The sequence below is a fragment of the Heliangelus exortis genome, chromosome 1 (genome assembly GCF_036169615.1).
Source record: "Heliangelus exortis chromosome 1, bHelExo1.hap1, whole genome shotgun sequence".
In the NCBI taxonomy this organism is placed as follows: Eukaryota; Metazoa; Chordata; class Aves; order Apodiformes; family Trochilidae; genus Heliangelus; species Heliangelus exortis.
The window spans coordinates 139,328,156-139,352,143 of NC_092422.1; the positions used below are offsets into that span (position 1 = coordinate 139,328,156).

Genomic DNA, 23,988 nt, shown 5'->3' on the forward strand with positions numbered 1-23,988 from the left:
TCAGATTTGGTTTGCTCTTGGTGGCTTTGAATACTAGACTGTAGTCTTCTGTTTTGGCAGTAGGTACTGACACTTACTGGAGTGTGTCAGCAGTTTTGGCACTTGGCTGATAGGGAAAAGACTTTGTGTAGCTGGGTCTTTCCAGACCTTCAGTGCTTAAGCTGTCATTACACTTCTGATATGAAACAAGTTACCTGAATGAAGTACTGTTCAAGTTCTCATGTTACTAGAATGTACTGAATATAAACACTTTGGAGTAGATATTCAGTGATGTAGTCTTGCTTCTGTTTTATAAAGTCAGCAGTCTTAAAAGTGTCAGTGAAATTTTACAAGGAAGAAATCTGCCACAATTCCAGATTCTACCAGCAAGTAGAAATTACTTTTTTTTTTTCTTGAGAACTTCAGGCAAAAGCATGTCTTCTCCAATTCATCTGTAGTGGTTTAGCTTTCAAGAAGATCTACTTAATTTTGCATTTAAAATTTTCATGGCAGTATCTCAGTAGCTGAGATAATTTAGTATTTCATGATTCTGTAGACTAAGCATATTTTGAAAAAAAAAGATTTAATTACTTTTTAGCTTGAAAAATAAGTCTTGCATTTATTCTTATTAACATTTATAAATATTATTCCAGCTGTGTTGGGGTAGAGGAGCACCATGCTGTTGACATTGATCTGTACCATTGTCCCAACTGTGCAATTCTCCATGGACCTTCTCTAAGTAAGTATTGGTTACTCAGTTTTTATTTTACACTTTCAGACTGTTTTCTCTCCATGTACAGCTGAAAAAAACTGTTCAGAAGAGCATTCAAGATGTGTTTGATTATTTAGAAGCTATTGGTTCTACATGACTACGCCTGAGCTGATAAAAAACACAAAACAAACAAACCACCCTGAAAGGTTCCTTGATCGAGAGGTGCAGATGGAATAAAACATAAGCTACTGCTATAGATTAGAGAAATCAAAGTACACAGAGATAGAAGAAAACAATCTGGACTTGACAGAAAGAGAACAAAAATTAGGGAATCATTGTTTAAAAAAAATAAAGTAAAATAAAAATCCAATAGATAGCTTAAGGTTCCTGTATTTTAATGATCAAAATTATAATACCTAGAAAGGCAACTTTGAGAAAGCATATGATTTAGCTGTCTCACTTTTCTTGGTGATTTTAAGCTATATGCCACAACAGTCCAGTTAAATCTGAGAATATGAACTTCATGTGGGTAGTGGGTTGGTTTTTTGTGGATTTTTTTCTCCCCTGTTTACATTCTTGAGAATTACACAGCTCCAGATTTCTGATTTCTGATTTTCCTACAAGTTTCACTTCACTGCTGTCCTCATGCAATTTTATGAGTTACCGGAAAGATCTGTGCAACAGTAGCAGGAGACACCACTCCTTTGGTTCTCCTTTCAGCAGATAAATTTGCTGTAGAGATCCGCAGTGGAAAGCTGGAGCAGTTTTTTGTCATTCTGTAACTACTGAAACGATACTGTTTTATCCAGGTCCCTATATTTTACCCCATGACTTCAGTTCTCAAAAGGAAACAATGTAAAAATAGATTTACACTTTCCAACCATTAAGTTGCTGTGTTCAGACCTGGAAAATGTTGATATGCACTTTGTGTCTTTAACCTCAAAGCAGTAAGTCCTGGTCATTTTTTTTTTTTTTTCTAATGTGATTTGGTGGGGATTTTTTTGTCGTTTCTTTCTTTCTCTTTTGTGTGTTTTTTTCTTGGAGACCATATAATGATTTGTAGTCAGCAGTGACTTAAGACTGCTTAAGAATCTTTTCAAAGCTGAATTTTCTGTTTTAGAAATAAGTTTTAAATGCTCTTGGGGAGCATCAGCAAATTGATAAAGCTCTTATGGATGTAGTAAGCATATGTTGCACGATGTGTGTCTTGCTTGTGAGTTTGGGGTTAGCTACTTTTAGTTTATTAGTGAAAAGGTAAGATAAATGCTGCTTTACCTTCTTGTATTTTTAGTATTCTGGTTGTCATTTTCAGTTAAAAGTCAGCATGTCTTTCCTATAAATCAGAATAGTAAACAACTGCCATTTCTTCCCCTATTTTTCAACCTTTTTTTTTTTTTTCTGAGGAATAGGGCAACTAGGGACGAAATGCAGAAGGGGGGTCATGTCAGACTTTCAAAATAATAAACTAATAAATTTGAAACTTCAGTTCTTAGTGGGAGAACTAGTATGCATCACTGTGATACCAGTAAATAACCCTTCTTGTAATGCAGGGGTCTCCTAGCTCTCATGTAAAGTGTCTCACCTGCAGCAATTCAACAGTGTGATGAGAGATTTTTGTGTTGAAAGTCTTTTTGAAAAGACAATCTGTGGTAAAAATTATCCTTATTACTTCATATTGCCTGAAGTAAGTAGGTAATCTGGATTTTAGTAGAAGCTTCAGGCATGTCACTTACCAACCCAAGAAGAGATGTTATATTGAAACACCTGGAATTTTATTAATTGTTCTCAGCTAAGGTATCAGAATCAAATCTGTGATAAATTGTGGTCTGGGCTCTACTTACTTTAGTGGTTAGAGGGACCGATTATGTCTCATGAGCTGAAGTTTTGCAGCAGTGTTTCAGTACTTGAATCATATGAAATGATATATGTAAGTTATGTAAGCATTTTTGCTTGCAGCTTTGTATTCTAACAAAATCTAACATTCTAAACAAACTAAAATCTTCTTGATTTGGAAAAGCAACAACTTTATAAGACCTTTAGTATGCATCTTTGTGTGTAAAATGCTAAATAATTAACCCTAAAATCCTATGTAATTAAAAAAGAAAGCAATTTCAAAAAACTACCAATACACTATGGCACTTTCTTACTTGGTTTAGAGTCTTGGTATTACATTTTGTTATTTTCAAAGTTTTCTCAGTGATCCTTATGTCTGAAAATGCTCAATTTGCATGAATGCTGGCAGTCAGGTCTGTTATTAGACTCTAGAATCCAGAGCTTACAGAGAGGAGGAGGTGCAGTAAAGTGTTTACAGGACTGTGGTTGGCAGGACATCACTTTCTTAATCTGGTTTTACCTTCTCAAATTCTGTTAATACCCTCCCACCTGTTTTTTTGGCTGTGGTATTAATGCCAGTGTTTGGTGTGAGCTAATGATATGGGATGATGTACTGGGCCTTAGAAGTGGTATTCCATGATTTGCTGTACGTTCCTTAAAATTTTGCAGTCTTCCTATGCTAACATTTCTTAGGTTACCTTTTTGGTAACTGGGAATTAGCTGGAGGTCCACTCCTGAGACTTGGGGCCTCACTGTACAGATCTGCACCTCTTGATGCTCCCCATTTGAAGTCCAGCCTGTGACTTCCAAGGCAAGCAGACCAGTAATGTGAAAAGGCAGGGAGTGTTTGCCCCCAGCAGGTACACTTACTGGCCCATTGGTGTATGAGGAATGCAGTTGTAAAAATAGCTTTCTGCTTACTTTTAGTGAAAACTTCTGGCACACTCCTTTCCTTTACCTAACCCCCCTGCAACCATTTAGTCTCCTTTCACTGTGTGCATTTTTAGTGTTGTCACGGCAGGCTGTGCATCCATTTTCAGGAACAGCAAGGGTGAGCACAGGTTTCTTCCACTAGTTTGGAGTGATTGGGAAGGAGAGGTGTTATATGTGCTTTTTAACTTCTAGCAGGTTTTTTTGTTTGTTTTAATTGGAGCATAAGTATCCATTCAGTTAAATTGTTTTTCTTTCAACTGTTGTTGTAATGTCTTAAGGGGTTATAAATGCTTTGGAATGAAGAGATAGGTAAGCATACAAAGTTTTTATTATTGTTTTCTTCATCCTTCTCTTACTTATGGAAGGATGATGGACCTTGCCAAATACTAAGTAAAAGAATTACTTTAATTTGTGATTTTTAAACATTGGAAAGACAAATTTTAAAACTTGACTCTGTGCTGTAAGCACAGAATACAGCTCTTCAGCAGCTGTATCATCTTACAATTTTAATGAGCTGTTTTAACAGCAGAGAATTAATGAGAAACTGCTTTGCTGTGAGTTTGTATTAGCCATTAATTTCTTGTGTTATTATTTATGACTGAGGAAATAGCTTTGCAAACTTGACAAACCTGGCTTCATTATTTACGAAGTTTTACTGTATTTGGATAGTTGGCTCATTAAGCAGGCTCTTAAACTCAATACTGGTTTTCAGGTTAGCAAATAGCTATAAATGTCAGTTTATTCTCTTAAATATCTTCTAAATGGTAAATTTTGTCATGTCTGCAGGGAACACCTTATCAATAGGAATAATTACCTTTTATGTGTTATGGCTATAAGGTTTCAGTTATTCTTATATGACCAACCGTTTACGTTGGTTTTTTTTGTTTTTTTTTTTTTTGAGAAGCAGCTTTTTTTCTTTTCTTTTTAGAAAATGTGTTTTCCTCTCTTAAATCCTTGGTTTCCTGCTACTGTTAGCTGTATTTTCAGTATTGCTAGTTTTTGGTTGCATTGCCATTTTAGAAAACTTCAGAATGAGATCTTCCATGAAATTCAAATTTATATTAATACAGCTGTTTAGCTTGGTGTCAGATTTGCATTGCAGACTGTTTCAAATACATCTGCAAAACATGATTTGTCTTGAAAAGTAACAGTAGCTTTTCCCTCTTCTGTATTTCCTCAGCAGATATAACTAGATTTATGCTTAGTATTAGTGGTTAGATTATAGATTTGGTCTTAGTAAATCTTGTTGGGGCAGTCTTCCAGTAGTAACTATTTAATGCTGTGGAGCAGAGTTTGGCTTTTCTAGGAAGAGCTGAAACACAGCCTGAAAATTTCCATACCTTTAATTTGTTTCTTAGTGTGGTAAATTACATGCTGTTATGTCAATAGAACTGTTGGAGATTCATTCCCAGGTGATGAGAGGGAGGTCCTTTTTGCCAAGGCACTTGCTGGGAATGTATTAGGGCTTCTCAGACTGTTGAGTATTCGAGGACAAGAGCATTTTGCTAACAAAACATACAGATGATACAAATGAAGGCTTCCTTTCAAAGCAGTAAGTGTGTGTTCTTCGTAAATGGATACAAACTGAGTTGATGAAGATTTTAGAAATATCTGTTATGGGAGAATCTGTTACAAAATAATGGAAATCTGAAGACAGGCAGTAATTTAACCATAACGTCGTAAGATTCCTCTCCTTCACTCAAGGCAAAAAAATTCAGTTGGGGAGGCTGCATACAGCTTACAGTGTTTGAAAATACAACCATTCAAGATATATAAAAGGCTTTGAAGAAAGAGGGCTACTTCTTACTGAGGCCTGTAGAGGCAGGACAAGGTTTTAACATGATAGAGAATAGGTTTAGATGGAATATAAGAAGATTTTTTTACAATGAGAGTGGTGAGACACTGAAACAGGTTGCCCAGAGAAGCAGTGGCTGCTCCCTCCCTGGATATGTTCAAGGCCAGGTTGGATGGGGCTTTGAGTCACCAGGTTTAGTGAAATGTCTGTGCCCATGTCAGGGGGGTTGAACAAGGTGATCTTCAAAGGTCCCTTTCAATCCAAACCATTCTATGAAAATATTTTTTTTCTCATTTTTGTGTCTGTCATTTGTAATGTGGAGACCAACACAACAGTGTTTTATGAGAATGTGCAGTTTTTCATTTTCCTTGGCCCAATTAATTACAGGAAACTGTTAAAAATGCAATTTAGTTGCTATTAAACTACCAGTTTCAGATTCCCAGAATTGTAATAGACCATTAATTTATCCTTTGTACTTTATTTCTGGTCTGTAACAGTGCATTCAATCTTCGAATAACTCAGAAGTTGATTGTTTTGGGATACAGTGCTTTTGTTACATGTATTGTGGTTGCATAGTAAACATCACATCTGCCCTAAACCAGTTTACACCAAAAACTGTTGTAGAGACATAAGGGGTGGATAAAGAAAGGTGGTTAGGTTTCAAACTGTATATGGTAGTGAATAGTAATATTATCAGACTAGATATGGATGTACTGATATGGTGAGATAGCACAGTGGGATTAGGTCCTGCTAATTCTGTATTTGTACAGATAATGAAATCTGTGGATCTTGAAGAGGTGTGATTCTTCTGTTTATTAAAAAAAGTAAAAAAAAAATATGAGCTTTGGGCCCCTCAGTTTAGGAAGGAGATTGAGGTCCTGGAGCAGATCCAAAGGAGGGCAACCAGGCTGGTGAAGGGACTCCAGCACAGATCCTATGAGGAGAGGCTGAGGGAGCTGGGGCTGTTCAGCCTGGAGAAGAGGAGGCTCAGGGGAGACCTCATCACTCTCTACAACTCCCTGAAAGGAGGGGGTATCCAGGTGGGGGTTGGTCTCTTTTCCCAGGCAACTCTCAGCAAGACAAGAGGGCACGGTCTCAAGTTGTGCCAGGGGAGGCTTAGGTTGGACATTAGAAAGAATTTCTTTACGGAAAGGGTGATCAGACATTGGAATGGGCTGCCCAGGGAAGTGGTGGATTCTCCATCCCTGGAGATATTTAAAAAGAGACTGGATGTGGCACTCAGTGCCATGGTCTGGTAACTGCAGGGGTAGTGGATCAAGGGTTGGACTTGATGATCTCTGAGGTCCCTTCCAACCCAGCCAATTCTATGATTCTATGATACTGTCAGGTGTCCTGAAGCTTTCCTTTATTTCAAATAGGTAGAATGTCACCTGCATAAGCAATAAGGTTTGGTAATTATAGTGATGTGATTGAGGTGGATCTGGCTCACTGATAGGATGACTGCTAATCTGAGACATCTGATTTAACTAATGAAAAGTTTGATCCTTCTGAAACTTGTAGTGAAGAAGAGGAGGAACTGGCACAGGCATGACTACACGGAGTTGGATGATGGTTCCAAACCGGTGCAGGCTGGAACACGGACCTTTGTTAAACAGCTGCGGGCTCGCTCTTTCCCAAGGTACAGAAGCTTACTTACACATTTCAGTGAAAAAAACCCAGAAACATTGTCATCTGAGTGTGTCCTGAGGGAGGGAGGGCGGGAAATAGCATTTGTCTTCACAAAATAAAGGTCAAGGATTACTTACTCCTCCTTTAGAATTCCCTCACTCCCTGCCTCCAGTCCCTGCCTTTTCATGCAGTAGCTTCCTCTGTTGAGTTTTGCATTTGTCTGTTGGGACTGCTACAGAGCAGTGGCTTTTGAGTTTTTAAGGGTTTGTGTGCTTGTTTTTGTGGGGGCATTAACATGAGTCATTGGTTGTTTTTTTTCTTCTGTGTGCCTGAACTGTCAGAATATTGTCTCTTTTCTTCTATTCCAGCAGTATTCCTCAGTGTCATTCCAAATAACAGAACATTTATATGAATGGATGGTGTATCCATTCCCACATGTTTTAGGAAACAGTGGAGAGATACAGTCATGTTTTCAACCTGAACTGTCTGTGCTTAGCTATCTCACTGGAACATAATGAATTACAGTTCTTTAAAGGAGTTTGTTATTGTTGTTACCAAAATGTATTTTAATGCCTTCTCTGAGAATTGCTTTTCTCCATCTTCTTAAATTACTGTGTTCAGTCATATATGAAGACCCTGAATTCCTAGATTACACATGGCAGTAAGTGTTTCCTTGCTGGTTTAGGTAATTTACTTTGTCTTTTAGCTAGCTTAATATAATAGTACTGGATGCACTTCTTTTTAATTCAAATGTATCCATTCCTATCTGTCCTCCCCAAAACTGTGACATAATATTTTTTTTTCAGTTGTACTTGGAAGGTGTTTTCCTGCTAATACTCCATTATTTCTTTCCACCAGTGCTGATGAAGTAATTTTGAAAATGCATGGAAGCCAGCTGACACAAAGATACTTGGAGAAACATGGGTTTGATGTTCCCATTATGGTTCCTAAATTAGATGGTCTGGGGCTCAGACTTCCTCCGCCAACTTTCTCAGTTTTAGATGTGGAACGTTATGTAGGTAAGAGGCAGTCTACAGTATTTGCAAATGATCCTATCTGTAAATTAAAATAAATATTTGCATGATTATGAGAGGTTCCAGGTGCTAAATATATATTCTAAATTGTAGACTGGCAAAGTAAAATTAAAGCTATGGGTTTTGTGGTATGTGGGGTTGGTTTTTTTTTTCCTTTTTGTTTTTGCTTGTTTTACAATAAATAAGTGATACATAAGCCAGTCTTCAGAAATGAAGCATACTCATGACAATTATTCTGTGAAATTACTGTGTGCATAGAAGTTATGCATGTATATGAAGAGGGTGGGGGTGGGCGTGGGCTTGTAGAATGTTTGTGAAAGAGTGCATGCATAGTTTTAAATGTAAAAAAACTTATTTTACTTCTAATGTAAAAAACTTACAAGCAAATGGCACAAGTTCATTGCAGTTTGCTAAGAATTGCAAGCTGTGAGCAGCAGGATTTATTGTTTGTAAAGAATTCACAGTGATCCTTGTGTTAAATATTCAAGGACTGTGGCAATGACTAATAGAAGAGTGAGGAATAGATCTGCTTTCATAACTTTCTCTATGCTGGTCTTTCCAATTGCAGCCACAAACCCAATTCTTTAAAAAAACCAAAAAAAAACCCAACCCCAAGCCCAACAGTTACAGTCATTCTATACTACTCTTTTTCTTTCTGGTTAACCACAGGAAAGAGGATTTATTTTTAGAGTGTTTTCGGTTCTGTCCTTAGCTGATTATAGCAATTAAAGTTTTACCTAATAAAAAGTTGGTTTATACTGATCTGTGTCTGTTCTAAGAGAATACTGATAGTAGTGGAGTTTACATCCAGAAATTTTTTGGTTAAAGCCTGGGAAAAAAGAAAAGTTTTTCTTAAACACCTTAATTTGCTGTGTTTATCTGTGATAGGTTTAAGAAAGTTACCTATTTTTTACAGGTGGTGACAAAGTGATAGATGTAATAGATGTAGCAAGACAAGCAGACAGCAAAATGAAGCTCCATAATTATATTAAGTATTTCACAAATCCTGACCGACCAAAAGTATTGAATGTGATCAGCCTGGAATTCTCAGACACCAAGTGAGTATTGACTTAAGCTCATTCAATGCAGGAAGTGGTTTTCACTAAGTTGAACAGCATGTGTAGGAATATAATGTCTGTAGTGAGAAATATAGGAGGCTGTGTATTTTATGTAGATAACTACTGTAATATAATGCAGGTATGGAATATTTTAATTAATTCATAAGTAATAACTGTAGGAAAGAAAAATTTGAAGCTGTCATTTAAAAAGAAGTATGCCTACTCTTGATTATATTTATGGATCTTGGTTTTTTGTTTGTTTTTAAAAGGATGTCTGAATTGGTGGAAGTACCAGATATTGCCAGAAAGCTCTCATGGGTGGAAAATTATTGGCCAGATGATTCTGTCTTCCCTAAGCCTTTTGTTCAGAAATATTGCTTGATGGGTGTCCAGGACAGCTATACTGATTTTCATATCGATTTTGGAGGAACATCAGTTTGGTACCATGTTCTCTGGGTATGAAGACTTTTTGATTTATGACTCTGTGAGACAAAATCTATTCAGTGTCCACTCTCTGCTATAGCATTATCACCTGTGTGACATTTTGTGCTTTAAAAACCAGGGGAAGAGTTTGAAAATGAGTTACTGATGGTCAATGTTGCATTTTTATGCTTTTGTTTTTGCATGCTGTTGGTGAGTTTGTTTTTAGTTTTAATTGTTTGGTCATTTTAGGAGAGTGGTAAGTGATGCAGTGAGATTTTATTATGAAAAATTAATTCAATGGAAGTCATTGACATACTCAACTTTGTGTTCTCTCAGATTCTGATCATGGATACATTGTAAAAGAGGCAAAGTGGTTTCATCATATTTTCTCATTGGTCTTGTGTGCACATAAACATAAATGGTTTAAAAATCTGGATTTTCTTATACTTAAATGAAGAGTTTTCTTGGTTTGTTTGCTTCTCTTATATTGCAAGACACCAGCTGGTGGTGGTATATCCTTTAGGTGGACTGTAGTTGTGAAATACTATCACTAGGAAATGCCAACATTCTTTAGTAGAAATAGGGAATACTTAGCATTTGGATCAATCTGCATCTTTATCAGGAATAACTGCATGAAAGCATTCATTTATTTATTTGATTTTTTTGTTGCTATTTAATAGGGTGAGAAGATATTCTATTTGATCAAGCCCACTGATGAAAATTTAGCTCTCTATGAGTCTTGGAGCTCATCTGTCACCCAGAGTGAAGTGTATTTTGGGGACAAGGTTGACAAATGTTACAAATGTGTTGTGAAGCAAGGACATACCTTATTTGTTCCAACAGGTAAGATGTTACCCTTTTTGCTAGGACTTTGCATATTTAATCACCCGTGATTACGATATCAGTATTTTCTTTCTTCTAAAATTTTGGATAAGAAAGAATAATAACAAATGCAGAATTTTAAATTTTCAAAGTAAGTAATTATCCTTTCAGATTACCTGATGGTAATATCAGGGAAGGAGAGGAGGTTTGTTACCCAATTATATGACAACAAATTAGAGCATAATTTGGATATCAGAAATGGTTCCAATTCATAGAACCTGCATTGTTCACCATTTGATAGATATCCAGACTGAATTCTTATCTTAATTTTATAATACAATTTTGGTTTTACAGCTCTTGAATATTGTTAGATGTACTAGGCAAAAATGATACCAAAACATCATATAAACTTCTCATGTTGTAGGCTAGAGGATTACAAATAAAAGTTGGGTGGGGTTTTTTTTCCATTTTTTGTTTTCTGTCGGCAGGAAATCTAAACCGTGGTGGAGTCTCTGGAGACTGAATCAAAATGAAAGTGTCCCTAAATAAAATAGAATAATTATTTTTAGGAAATTAACATATGAATTAAATTATAGAAAGGATATTTATATATAAAATTTGTGAAACTGTGTAATTAATAAATTCATTTCAGAATCTTTAAAAATGATGCAGAGGTATGGTCTTCTGATTTTCTTTGGGAATATTTTTTGTAGAAGCTACCTAATACCATCTGCTACATTTGAGGACATTTCTAAGAAACACCTAGACAAATTTGTTTGCCAATAACATCAGTGCCTGTTGATTTATTGTATTTTCACTTCTCTAGCCCATCCATATAAATATGTTTTATTATGTTATTAGTAAAGATTAGTATTGGATAATGTTCCTTTTTTTTTCTTTTTTTTTTTTTTTTTTTTTTTTTTTTTGCAAACAAGCTTTAACTGCACACAAAAGACAAATGATGTACAATTCTACTTCTGGAATATGCCTTGATGGTGCTCAGCACTGTCTTCTGTCATTAACTTTTTAGACTACTACATTTTTCTCACTGTTTTCTGACAGTGAGAGTTAGTGTTTAGAGAGTTAGAGTTAGGTCATGGCTTGTGCAGAATAAATACTACATGGTAAGGAGCTATATACGTATTTAATGTTCCTGAACACCCAGAATTTTTCTAAACCATATATTATTGGCAAGAGATTATACTGATTTTCCATTTATTTAAGTGTAAGGTCATACAGCTATAATCAAAGAATTCAGAATTACAAAATGAAAACTTCATTGTGACCCACAGGTCTTTAATTAATAATTAATACTTCCCAAGTAGTCAGCTGAATCTGAGCTCTCCCTGGGACCAGATGTAATGGGACAAAAAAGAAAAGAGTCATAATATAATTTCTAATGTATACATGTATTTGTGTGTGTATAGACATCAAATGTTACTTTTTAATGTAAATGTGTGTATACATGTGTGTGTAAACACATACATATTCATATACATATGATGGAGTTCAGTATAAGAACCAATAAATTAAAGCAGATTTCAAGACACATGTTTTTAAAAAAGGAAAATTCTATAAGACTGATTAAAGGCTTTAAAAAAAACCCTGATCTCTACTGAAAACCACTTTTGCTGTTGATGCTAGTGGATGTTGTAATTATTTTATAATCTCTGAAATATGTTCACAATAGAACTCTGGTTTTAAATTAATCTTGCAGGTAGCTGAATAGCACCTGCTTGTAGGCTCTTGAGAGTTATTTAAATATTATTAAAAATATCACATATGTATTATTATACCCTAAATTTTCTTGCTTTGTTACATAGCACTTGATCAAAACTACAGCATAAAGATAGGGAGTAGGAATGTAAAAAAAAAAAAAAAAAAAAAATCCTTTAGTTGGTATAAATATGCTGTGAAAGTCCTTGATGTTGATGCAACAGTGAGGAGGTTTTTTTGTCACTTTCGTCAGTGTCTGGGGAGATGTGTGTTTAAGGGCTTGAAATACACATATTCCTTGGAGAGTCAGAGGTATTAATCTACTGTGATGATGATGATTAGAGTGAAAAATGGAGATCACATTACCAAATGCAAAATGCAGCTGGCAATACAAGACAATCTTTGTTGCACTGCACTTCTCAAAGAACAGGTGAAAAAGTGTGTAATTTAATTTAAAACTCCCCTAGGTTGTGTATGCCATTGTAATTCTACATTCTCTCATATACCATTCTGTCCCTTCCTTCCTTCCCAGGCTTCATAGTGGGCATGTTGCTTAGTCAGAATTGCTGGAAGGATTTTTTTTACATGTGGGAACATGACAACTAGAACTGGTTGTTCTCAACTGAGTTAGGGCATTGATTTAATGGTAATTTGCAGTGTCAAGTTGCTTGTGATTTGGTCTGACCTTGCATCAAATTGGGGAACTCCTGTGTTTGTACTTCTTGCCTTCAGTCAAACCATGAAGTAATCTGCAAATATGCAGCCAATTCATCTTTTGCTGAAAGATCACCTGTATGCATGCAAAATCAGAACAGAAATCTTGAAGGAAGAAATTCTGTTTGTAATTAAATTACATTAAGCTGCACTGCATACGTTTTAAATGTAACTGGTTTTAGTTGGGAAGCTGATATCAAATGTTCTTCTGTGTACTACATTGATAGCATAATATTGACCATGCTGAATGGCCGTATATTGGCCGTGCTTTGCCATGTTGAATATTGGTGTTTACAAGGACAGTATTTCAATTATGTAACAATTTTTTGTACTCGAAGTGCTTAGGCTGGGTTTTAAACTGATTGCAATTTCACTGGAATTAGTGTCACTGTATTTAGAATAATTAATGGAACTACTTCTGAATTCCTATTTGAGAAATTTCAGTATTGGTAAATGACTTTCATGTTGTGCAAACAGGCCAATTACTGTAAGCAATGTAGATATTGAAAGTAGTATAACGTAATTTCTATTTTATTTTTATTACTTTATCTTTTGTTTAGTATGCTTTTTCCTCTCCTGACCCTGCTTATTTTTATTGTTTGGAAGGAAAAGTTTTGGGAATTTGTACTTGAAAAATCACCAGTGGTCTTGCATTCCCTACCCCTGGTGTCCAAATGTCTTAATCTTCAGTCCTTCAGAAAACTGAAGTTCTACTAGATTTCTGAAACACTATAATTTACATGTCGTTAAAATTTAGATTACTTGTTCCTAGCACAGAACATAAATTTGTTTGCCTTTTTTGTTTCCAGGAACAGCTTTTTAACTTACATATGTGCTCCAGGGTACTTTTTAGACTAATTTATGTGTGTATATTAAGTTTCAGAATCTTGTAATTTCAGGCTGGATTCACGCTGTGCTCACATCTCAGGATTGTATGGCTTTTGGAGGAAACTTTTTGCACAACCTCAATATTGGCATGCAGCTCAGGTTAGTCTTAGCTCTTTCTATACTATTTCTTAAGTAAGTAGGATATTTTTAATAGATATTTTTCCTTGTGCTCTTAACCAGGATCAAATCGGGTACAGGCTCTCAGACACTAGTGGCATTTTCAGTTAGCCTGTATGAAGCACATACTCTTGTTTCACTTCTGCAAAGCTTGTTTTTCAAAAGCAAAATGAGGGGTATGCAAGAATTAAAGTGAATAAAAGGGAAAAAAAGAGAAACTCTTCTGTGGAGATTAGTATAAGTGAGTAAACCAAAACTGGGCAATCCCAGGTGTGCAGCACTGAGTTGAAATGAGCATCCTCAAGTCAGCATTGCTCTAAGGGCAGCTGTATTTAGTTTTTGTCCAAGATGTGGAGCTGTCTTCTAAACATATTGTTTTTATTTATTACAGTGGAATCCTGATAAAATTCCATCTGTTAAAAGATCACACATTGGGTTTGTATCCTAGTTTTATGAAGTCCAACTTTATTCTTAGAAGTGCCGCAGTCAAACTTGCTAAGGTCAGAGCCTGGATGAGACCAGAGTTCAATTTTGTCTGTGGTCTTGTTGGAATTTAACTATGTGATACTTCTTTTATTTATCATGGCCATGGTTATTTTATTTTATTTTGGACATTGTGTCAATTTGAATTATTATATAGTTGAATAATGCATTTGATAATTAAAATACTCATATTTCGTGGTGTTTCTGTTTATGCAGGTGTTATGAAATGGAGAAGAGGCTAAAAACCCCAGATCTTTTCAAATTTCCTTTCTTTGAAGCCATCTGTTGGTTTGTGGCCAAAAACTTACTGGAAACATTGAAAGGTAATCCTTTTTTTAAAGAAATTTACGTTTATGTGCCCCCCCCCACCCTCTTGATAATGGAGAAAGTTATACTGGTGTTGTTTGAAGACAGGGAATGTTTTAAGTTGGAAAAACACAGTTTAGTTCTTTTTCTTGGAAGAGCCACATTACTTTAAACCAGATTTTAGTGAATGCTCTACCTCAACAGTGCTACAGCAGTTCTTGGGTTTAGCAAATTATCTTTCTGGAAACTACCTTTATAATTAAAGGTTTCCAGGGTAACTTGCACACTGCAGAAGTCTTACTGTACTTGGCAATGTCTGTGCTTAACACTTTGTAGCATGCTCCTGCAACCTTTGAACTGTTTTGTTGGTGTTTTTCATCCCATGCTGATGATGTTTCTGGTCAATGAAAATATTGTAGATTGTCAGGACAGAGTATCTGAGAACCTGGCATAGTGCAATTATACTGCTAGGCAAATTGGTTAATTTGACATTATCTGAAAAGACTTTATTAGGTTAGATAAGAAACTTAATTCAGTGGCATCAGTTTTTTACTCGTGCTTCTTCCGTATCAGTTATGATCTGTGAGTATCCTTTGGTAGCCTTTCTTTCTGTCAACAACTAACTCCAAACGATCCCACTGACCTCTTTGTGGGTTTCTTTGTGTCTTCACAGCTGATTGAAGAAGTTTTCTTCCATTTCTAACATTTTCTTTGACCTTTTCAGTCAAGCTACATGTTGTCTTCTGCTCTTATGAAAAGGTGAAGGTCTGTGAGGGCTTTTGTAGGAAGGATGCATCAGTTCTTAGGAGCTGTGTTAATTAATATCAGTGCTTATCAATAGGCATCTAAACTGCCTTTTGTTCTTGACAGTTGCTTCCCCTTTCCAAACTTCCCCATCTAGTCCTGTGATTCTGTATCTGTGCCTGTGTATAACTGAGCTTGAGAGAATGCCTCTCAGACTTCACCTTCTCCTTGGATATTTTGCTCCCTATCTTTGCTATTTAATCATAATAGTGAAGGTCATATTTGAAATTACATATTTCAAAGGAGAGAATTAAACTTTCAGAGGAAGCTGCTGAATTCAGATTCTGTTTTGGAAGAGATCAGAATCTCATTTAACCTTTTTTTTTTTAATATGAAAACAGTCTTCTTTCAGCAAATTAAGTCATTGAACAACCCTTTTTTCCCTAAGTGAATGTTTAAATTTTCTAGATGAAACTAAAGTAACTCAGAAATCTTGCCAAATAGAACAAACTTGCAAAAAATTTTCCCTTGCAAAACAGTATTTTCCTCTTGAAAGTTTGCTTTGGTTGGTGCCACACCTGTGTAGTTAAATTTTACAAACTTGTCAGAAGACCCATGAGCTGTATTTGTGCTGAAAAATTAGTGGGATATACGTTTCTAAATAATCTATCTAACTATGGGTCATGTCCCATGACTGTTCCCCCTTGCATTCCTCTCCCCTTTTTATCCCATGACTCCTTGGGTACATAGGCAAGGAGCCTGTAGGGACTTGTAGCCTAGGGGATGGCTGTGAAGGTTATTCTCATTCTGCTTTTCATCTATGGCTTTGCAGATACTTTGTTGCAGAAAAAATGCTATGATCTATAAACCCCATAGTGTTCTAGTAGTGTATTCTTTGAAGAAAATAATATGAGCCAAATAGTTCTGATGTTGGTCCATTTTGCTATTGACAAGTGGAAATATATGTCAGGAACATGGATGTTGCAATCTACTTCTGACTTTTTATGGAGGATTTGTCTTTTCCTTCCTTTTATACCCATGAAGGAAAAGAGAAAATTGAAAGGAATTGCAATCACATAGGAGCACGAGGTTTCCTAAGAAAAGCAGCTTCTGTAGCAGTGATTTCTATTCCCACCTCCATTGATTTTGGGAGGAAAAAATGGTGTAAAACTGTGTGAGGAAGACTAGGGATAATATGAAGGGTGACAAAATGTTTGGGGAGTGAAAGTGTTTTAGCTTGAACCATTTGCTATATGTATGAGAATAAGCAATAAGAATTGTAATTTAAAGATACATCCCACATCCTTCTGGTCCCCTTTGGCTAAAATATTTCTGAATGCTATAGAAGTGATTTCTGTCTTCAAATATCATAGAAGCATAGAATGGCTAGGGTTGAAAAGGACCTTGATCATCTAGGACCTTGATCGTGGGCAGGGACACCTTCTGCTAGATCAGGTTGCTAAACATGTTTTCTGTTCTGTATTTCAATCTGATTTGTTCTAGCTGACCTTTAGTATGTTTTAAACTATTCCATATTCACTCAAGAATAATGAAAAAAAAAGATTTTACATAAAAGAATTTTAGGTTTAGATTGGTATTTTTGTTACAGAATGTACACAAATACAGGATGTCATGTTGCATTTGCTTGCACAGTTTTGCCTCTTTTGTGCTGTTGGATAATGGCAACTTTGGCTGAAGGGCAGATATTGTATTGTTTTCACTGTTAAGTGTAATTCTAAACTTGTATTTTTATCCTTTGTAGAACTGAGGGAAGATGGTTTCCAACCTCCAAGCTATTTAGTGCAAGGAGTGAAGGCTTTACTTACTGCTTTAAAATTATGGATGAAAAAAGAAGTAAGTATAAGTGATTTTCTTTGCTACTTTGAGCTCTGTTTTGATTTAGAATTAATTGAAGGTCTGTGCCCCCTTTTAAAAGTTTAAGATTATTTGTATCCATTAGCTATGGAAAGAGTTATGACTATGGAAGAGAGACTATGGAGAGTAGGTACTGCTGATGATCTGGAGAAGAATCGTAATGACAAATTTATATTCCATGACGCTAATAAGGTCTTTTCAGACCAATTAATAAGCTCTTTTATTGTAGCTGGTAGAAGCAGAATTTTGCTTCACCTCAGGATGGGATAAGAATGTTAATGGTAAGCTGATAATGTGAGACTTTTTTTTCTAACAAGTCTGTTTATATACTTGATCTGAGGCAGTGGAAGGATGAAATGCCCTGATATATTTAGCATTTTCTGTTCATGTTAGTGCTTTTGAGGGCACATTTCAGGTGCACCTGTGGTGCTGAACAGTTTAGATTTGCATGTGTTATTATTTGGTTGAATACTGTCCCTGTGGAACATTGTCTGAGTCTTGTAAAATCATTAATGTGTTGTCTATATTAGTCTCTGTATGTCTAATGTTAGTCTGTTGTCTATGCTGGCTTTGATGGTGCTCTGCTCTCCAGGAAAGCTTATTTGTTTTGGCACAGCACTGGATCTGGCCAAATTCCATCTGTTTTTTCCTATGCCTGAGCTAATAATTCCTTTTGGAACCTGTGCTTCTGGGAAGTGCTATTCAGTGACAGACAGTTTGGTTCTGATTGAACTTATTGCTTGTAGTTTGGTGGTGGCCATGCTGACTTGAACTGGGTCTTGGAGATCTGTTTGGTATTTTTGCTCACAAGTTCTTTTATGAGTGCTTACTGTGCAACAGGTATGAAATTTGCACAGTGCTGCATCCAACATCATGAGCTGTGTGGAACTAAAGACAGGGTGCATATACAGAGTGATTATTCTGTGTGGAATCAGCTGGTTTCTAGCCTGTGTAGCATTACTGGTTCCAAGTGAACCTCTGGCCTGTGACACCTCTGAGTTGGTTCTCCAGTGTCTGTGCCATTGTGGATCAAAGCTAGCTAGTAAGTAGTGTAGCAGTGTTTACATGGGTATTTTGCCTAAGCTGTTAAACCATGTGTGAATCCAAACTATTTCTGCATCTATGGCTTGGATAATAAGTGAATTAAGTAATCAGGCAGCTGATAACTGAGATCAAGCATAGCCTCTATAAATCCTTATTTTAATTTGAAACTAGACTGGCACACCTCTTTGATTGTTGTCACATAGTATTGTAGCATTTTTGTACTGTCTAGGAGCTCATTAAGTAGTTCGATTAATACACGTAGAATGTGATATGTTTCCAACATTTCTGTGAGGAAAAAAAATAAAATTGCATGCTCTGAATTCTGAATGCTTATTAGTGAGACCTGTGACAAACCAGTGGCTGAACAGACATTTTAGGTTGTGAAGAAACTGCACAGCGCCAGTGATCTGGTCACAGTGTTGTTTGCTGTCAGCATCTACCATGTTTTGTACCTTGCAGTCCTCTTTCCTAGTTAGTTTCATAGGTTAGGGGATCTTTTCCTTGTAGCAGGCCATGTGTGTGATGGGAGCTAAAGGCAGGCAGAGCTTTTTATGTTGCTGTATGACCTACTCAGGCTGGGGATTTCAGACACATTCTGAAAAGAAATGACTGAAGAATATTCCACAAATGAGAAGTCTACTCATGAGGTTTCATGTGCATATCATGGAGTAAGTCTTTTTGAGATGTGTGAATTATCTTAGTGAATTGCTTTAATTTTTTGCTGGAAGATTTCAAGTTCATCAGTTCCTGCAGGGCAGCAGGATCTTAATTTCTGCAGTATTTAAAGGCTGCCAAAAATTACAATATCCTGTGAACAGAGGTTGACTGCTTCAAAAATTATTTAAGTTTTCCTTTCTTGAATTCAGTTTGTGCAAGGCTTTTATCAATGTACATATCCTTTGCTTACTTTAGTGCACATCATGAGTCTGCAGGTTAGTTGATACATACGATATCTGTGATGACCTACCCAGTAATCTGTGCCCTTGGATTTTAGCTCTGGCTTCCTTCCAGCTTGCATAAGCAACAGGTCTCAGATTCAATTTTTCAGATGTTTGTCATGTACCAGTAAGATTATTTCAGGCATTTGCTCTGAGTTTTTTAAAAAAACATTAATAGCCATTGTAAAAAAAAAAAAAAATTTAAAGGAGAGAAGGATGTGGTGTTTCTTATTTTTGTTTTATCTTCATTTTTGTGTCTGTATTCTAAGTATTGATACAAATCATTGTGATTTCCAAAGATGGGTGGACTAATGTGCCTTTTTATCTGTATCTCTTGATTTAAGACAAATTTCTTTTTCCTCTGTGTATCCAACATTTACAAAATAATTTCTTGGAAGATCTTGAATGAATCATAGGGTTGGTTTTTTTATTTTTATTGTTTTCTTTACCTGCAATTTATGTCTGGCATACTTGGGCCATTTTGTTGCTAATGTTCTCCCTAATATTAGAGAATTCCTCAGTCTTAAGGGCTTCTTGTTTCCTTTTCAAAAGGCAGTGTATTGAGACACAAGAGGCAACTCAAAACCAAGTTACTTCATTATGATAATAGTTTTTCAGACGTGGTGTTTGTAGGTATTCATATTTCCTTCCCATCCTTTCCTCTGTTAGGCTGTTAGGTTGTAAATCCTTCTGAATTTGTTCACATATGTGGATATGTGTTTTATTTTTTTGACAATCACTCTGCCACAGCTTAACTGAGAAAGCTTTGGTGTAAATAGATACCTGTTACAGTGGCAAACAAGTGAGCTTGTCAGTGGAACTTATTTTGATTAAAGAGTTCCTATAAATTGTACCAGCAAAATAACATACTTCTGATATAAACTATGTTTGCTTTAGGAAGGGTTTTCAGTGGTTTTAAACCAGAGGAAGTTTGGAGTTAGTGTTCTGGGATAGCATTGGTCATTTCCTCTTGAAGTCTTCATGGACAGGAATGCTTCTGGGAGAGTGAAGTCCCTAAATAAAAAGGGCTGAGTGGTCCTAAAATGACAAGGGAATTACTGGAAAAATTACACAGTTTAGTGGCATGGATGGCACGTTTCCAAGTGTGAATAGGTAGAGGTGATGCTTTCAAAGAATGAATGGTAGTAAATAATAGCAGCTGATGTAGTCTTTCTTGTAAAATTAATGGCACTGATATGAATGGTTGTGTCATGGCTATACATCCATGTTGGGGTTTTTTTTGGGGGGGGGGGAGAGAATTTGTTTTCCTGCCAACAGGAAAGCCAGGGTCTATGAAATAAATGCACATACAATATCAAATTGCTTCTAGCAATAATTTTGCTACTGAATCTCATTTTGAAGTGTGGGTAGCTGAAACTGTGGAATATTTTTTTATTTAAATAGTCAATTAAGGGTATACCAGAATTCATGTCAGTAATTCTGGTCTGTGTGTCAGTGCAGTTTTGTCTTTTTAATTCTAACTAGGAATATTTTTGGGCACATTTAAACTGTGCATTCAAAACACTAAGCGTATTTCTCACTAGATCTAACTGTAGAGTTTGGACTTACTCAGATCAGTGATATATATTTATAGGAATTCTATCTCTGATACTGTTTCAGGGGATTAAAGAGGATAAACTGTTACAGCTTCCTAAATTTTTTATAGGGGATGTTGTTTTTTTAATTACTTTCTCCAACCTACCAGATTCTAAATAAGCAAAGAGGGTATTTTTTTTTTTTAAGTGAAATGTGAGGCAGATGTCTAAAACTCTGCATGTTGGTTACTGATAGCTATTTGTGATTTGCTTTTTAGATTAAATTTTTGCTGTATTGAAATCCCTTTAGTCTGTAGCTGTTTTGATGGTCATGACTCTTTATTAATAGAGTTTGAAGTGTGGCTGCATACTGACCATACTAACAGGAGAAAAAGAAGCTGATTACTGTACAAAATTGAGAAAAAAATCTAAATGGTTGCTAAAAATGGCTTTATAGTGCCCTTTCTTTGGATTCTTGGAGACATTAGGATATGCCTTCTGCTTTCTAAAACTTTGACTGGAAGCCTCAGTGTGCATATCTCTCCTGGCAGTTTGTAGTCATTGTTATATAAATTAATCTTTTTTTTTTCCATTTAAATTTTCTCCCCTGTAGATTTTTAATTTATTTATCTGTTTAATATTATTTCTGCTCTTACCTGAAAAATTAATTGTATTTTCTTCCCCCTTTGCGTACAGCTTGTAACAGAACATGCCTTTGAAATTCCAGACAACATTAGGCCTGGGCATCTCATAAAAGAGCTCTCAAAAGTGATTCGTTCTGTTGAGGTAAGAACAGAGGTAATCCTGCTTGAGGCTGAAGGAAAAAAATAATATTTGAATCAGGGAATTCCATAGTAATTATGTTTGCGATTGACCACATTTACCTTTTAATTTATTTAACTTTTATATAATTGTACAAGATCAAAAAACTGTTTGCAGTACTAAGCTCTATGTATTTCAGGTAAAGAAAATGTATATACATAAGTATGTTATGTGTTCTTTTAAAAAATTAAATTTTTAACGCTAAAATTATTAGTGGGTCAGTATTTCTAAAATGTTCTCACCTATAGCTACTTACAGCAATTACTGTGGAAAAGTTTAATTTGAAATTTTGTTCACATTTCATTCTATCCTCTTGTTTGTTAGTTCTGGTCCAGTTGACATCTCTTTTGCCCTTTTTTTTTGTTGTTGTTGTTTTAATGTTTTGTTGCTATTTGTTACATAGCTGGTGGGCTCTTTTTCTTTTTTCCCCCCTTATGTTCTGCTCCTTTAATCCTTAGTGGATAATGATTCCTGAAAAATTCTCATATTTGCATGTGAAAAATGTGTTCTTCTGGGTGCAGTACATGTCTACCCTATGCTGCCTTCACAAATAAAACTTTGTGTTAAGCACTACTATAGGGAGAGTATAAAAGCCCCAAATGGGAAGAGGTGCAGCAGAATTAAACTTTGCACATGAAATCTGTAGGAAATATGTGGCACTTGTCTAAAAGATCTAGCAATTTTATTTATCTAATTTGCGTCTCATTAGATTATTAAGCAGCAGCACTATAATATGTGGCTTTATTCCACTGAGACTGTTCTGAAATGTGTGTTTTTAATTAAAGGAGGAAAACAGCAAACTAGTTAAAACTCAGGGAATTCTTGGTGTGTGTCCAACTTCGCGGTCTTTGCACGAAACAACTTCCCCTCACCACTCCAGACGAAGGGTGAGGAAACTGCGAGACCATGCTACCAAAACTCCTTCTAATCTGGACATCCTGGAACTCCACACCAGGGAGGTACTGAAAAGGCTGGAGATGTCACCATGGGAGGAGGCAAGTATTAAGTTTTTTGCAAGAAAAATGAAACCAGAGTAGATCTCTAATCTGTGTTGAAAGGGAAAAGCCTTTAACATGCATAAGAACATAGGCTACTACTCTTCGTCATGAGACATTGATAGATCAGTTTTTGGTTTCTTTCTTTTGAGCTTTCCTGACAGGAATTTGTCTTTTTAATTCTTTTTTTTTGGTAGAGGTTCCTTCAGCCTTATGGTTGTGAAGGTGCCCTGAATCCACCACCTACTTTAAGCGTTGTTTTTGAATTAGGACTGCGGTAGCTACCAAGTGCTGCTTTGAATCACTTCATAAAGAGAAGGGAGTTTGCAAAGCCTTAATTTGATGATGCACTGAGCTAGACTGCTACACAATGTACTTTTAGATAGCTGTTTCTTACAGATTGGTTATCGTAGTTTGTTTAGCCTTGTTTTCAGTCATGTTTCTATATCCTGTATCACTCTGCCTCCCTACCAGTAAGCCTCAGACTGCCTTTGATCTCCCTTGTAGGGCTGTGGACTTTGTGGTTGTATTGCAAAGGTATTGTGGAGTAAAGTGCAGTCTCTTGAAAAATTCTTTTTTTCTGGTTTCATGACCTTATTTCAGAAAACAGTAACGTGAGTGGGGGAATGGAAACAAGTAGCTTTAAGAAAGGGATTAAGCTTTCTGAGAATAAGAAATAATGACAAATTTAGTTGGGACAGGATCCACTGTCATAGTGGAAAAATACTGATTTGGATCCCTCTGTTGATACAAGGCATGAAGAAAAGACATTAATTTAGTCACCGAAGACAAACCAAACTTAAAATTTACAACAAATAGTTAACCTGTGCTGTTCATTGGTACAAATAGGTTTTTTTAATAAGAAATTCAGAAGTATTAGTCATTGTCATTTCATGTAGAAATATGTTGTTCACTATCAGTATTGACATAAAAAAACTACTATTGTACATGTTCCTGTTTTGTCACATCCATGTATCAACAATAGCTTGAGAATACAGGTCAAATGTAAATTGCTTTGAGCTAAGAAAGTTCTGCTTATGATAGGTTACTTTCTACCATTGATGTTTTACTGTCCTGTAAATTAGTTCTGGGTTACTAATTCCAGGGACCAGATACCCAGTCCCAGAGTTACTGTCTCAGGTCCAAGGCCAGATTTTAGTTTGCTTGTCTTTATTGGTATTTCTTTGTTCTTAATAGTGATAATTCTCCAAAGGAAGCATAGGGGTATTATAGTGAAGTTGTGACATTTCAGATGCTTCAGGGTAATCGAGGTGATTCAAGGAAGGAGGAGATGCAGTGTCCTCTTTTTTTACATCCCAGTATGTTCTGTCTAAGCTTTCTTCAGTTGGTTATCAGGAAGGTAACCATTCTAGTGCTGAGTTTAAGGTTTTAGAGTTCAGGAAAACAACTGAATTTATTAAAATAAATAATAAGCATCATTGGTTTTACTTCTTTAGGATACTGCAAGCTCAAAACTGAATGGGAGATTTAACAAGCCCTTTCAGCCATCTTCTACAGTACCTGAATGGCGAACAAAAGACAATGATCTTCGCCTTCTGCTGTCAAATGGAAGAATAATTAGGTACAAAGTGT

General features: G+C 35.9%; 1 protein-coding gene across 2 annotated transcripts in view; it reads left to right on the forward strand.

The window, feature by feature from the left end:
- KDM7A (lysine demethylase 7A) overlaps window positions 1–23,988 on the forward strand; it is a 61,981-nt gene that overhangs the window by 25,860 nt on the left and 12,133 nt on the right. For both annotated transcript variants that reach the window (XM_071727466.1, XM_071727476.1), the window contains exons 2-13: window positions 633–718; window positions 6,774–6,891; window positions 7,740–7,900; window positions 8,832–8,973; window positions 9,243–9,429; window positions 10,077–10,239; window positions 13,548–13,635; window positions 14,353–14,459; window positions 16,949–17,040; window positions 21,275–21,364; window positions 22,186–22,395; window positions 23,853–23,977. In XM_071727466.1, the coding sequence (XP_071583567.1) occupies window positions 633–718; window positions 6,774–6,891; window positions 7,740–7,900; window positions 8,832–8,973; window positions 9,243–9,429; window positions 10,077–10,239; window positions 13,548–13,635; window positions 14,353–14,459; window positions 16,949–17,040; window positions 21,275–21,364; window positions 22,186–22,395; window positions 23,853–23,977 (1,569 nt within the window). The remainder of the gene's footprint in view (window positions 1–632; window positions 719–6,773; window positions 6,892–7,739; window positions 7,901–8,831; window positions 8,974–9,242; window positions 9,430–10,076; window positions 10,240–13,547; window positions 13,636–14,352; window positions 14,460–16,948; window positions 17,041–21,274; window positions 21,365–22,185; window positions 22,396–23,852; window positions 23,978–23,988) is intronic.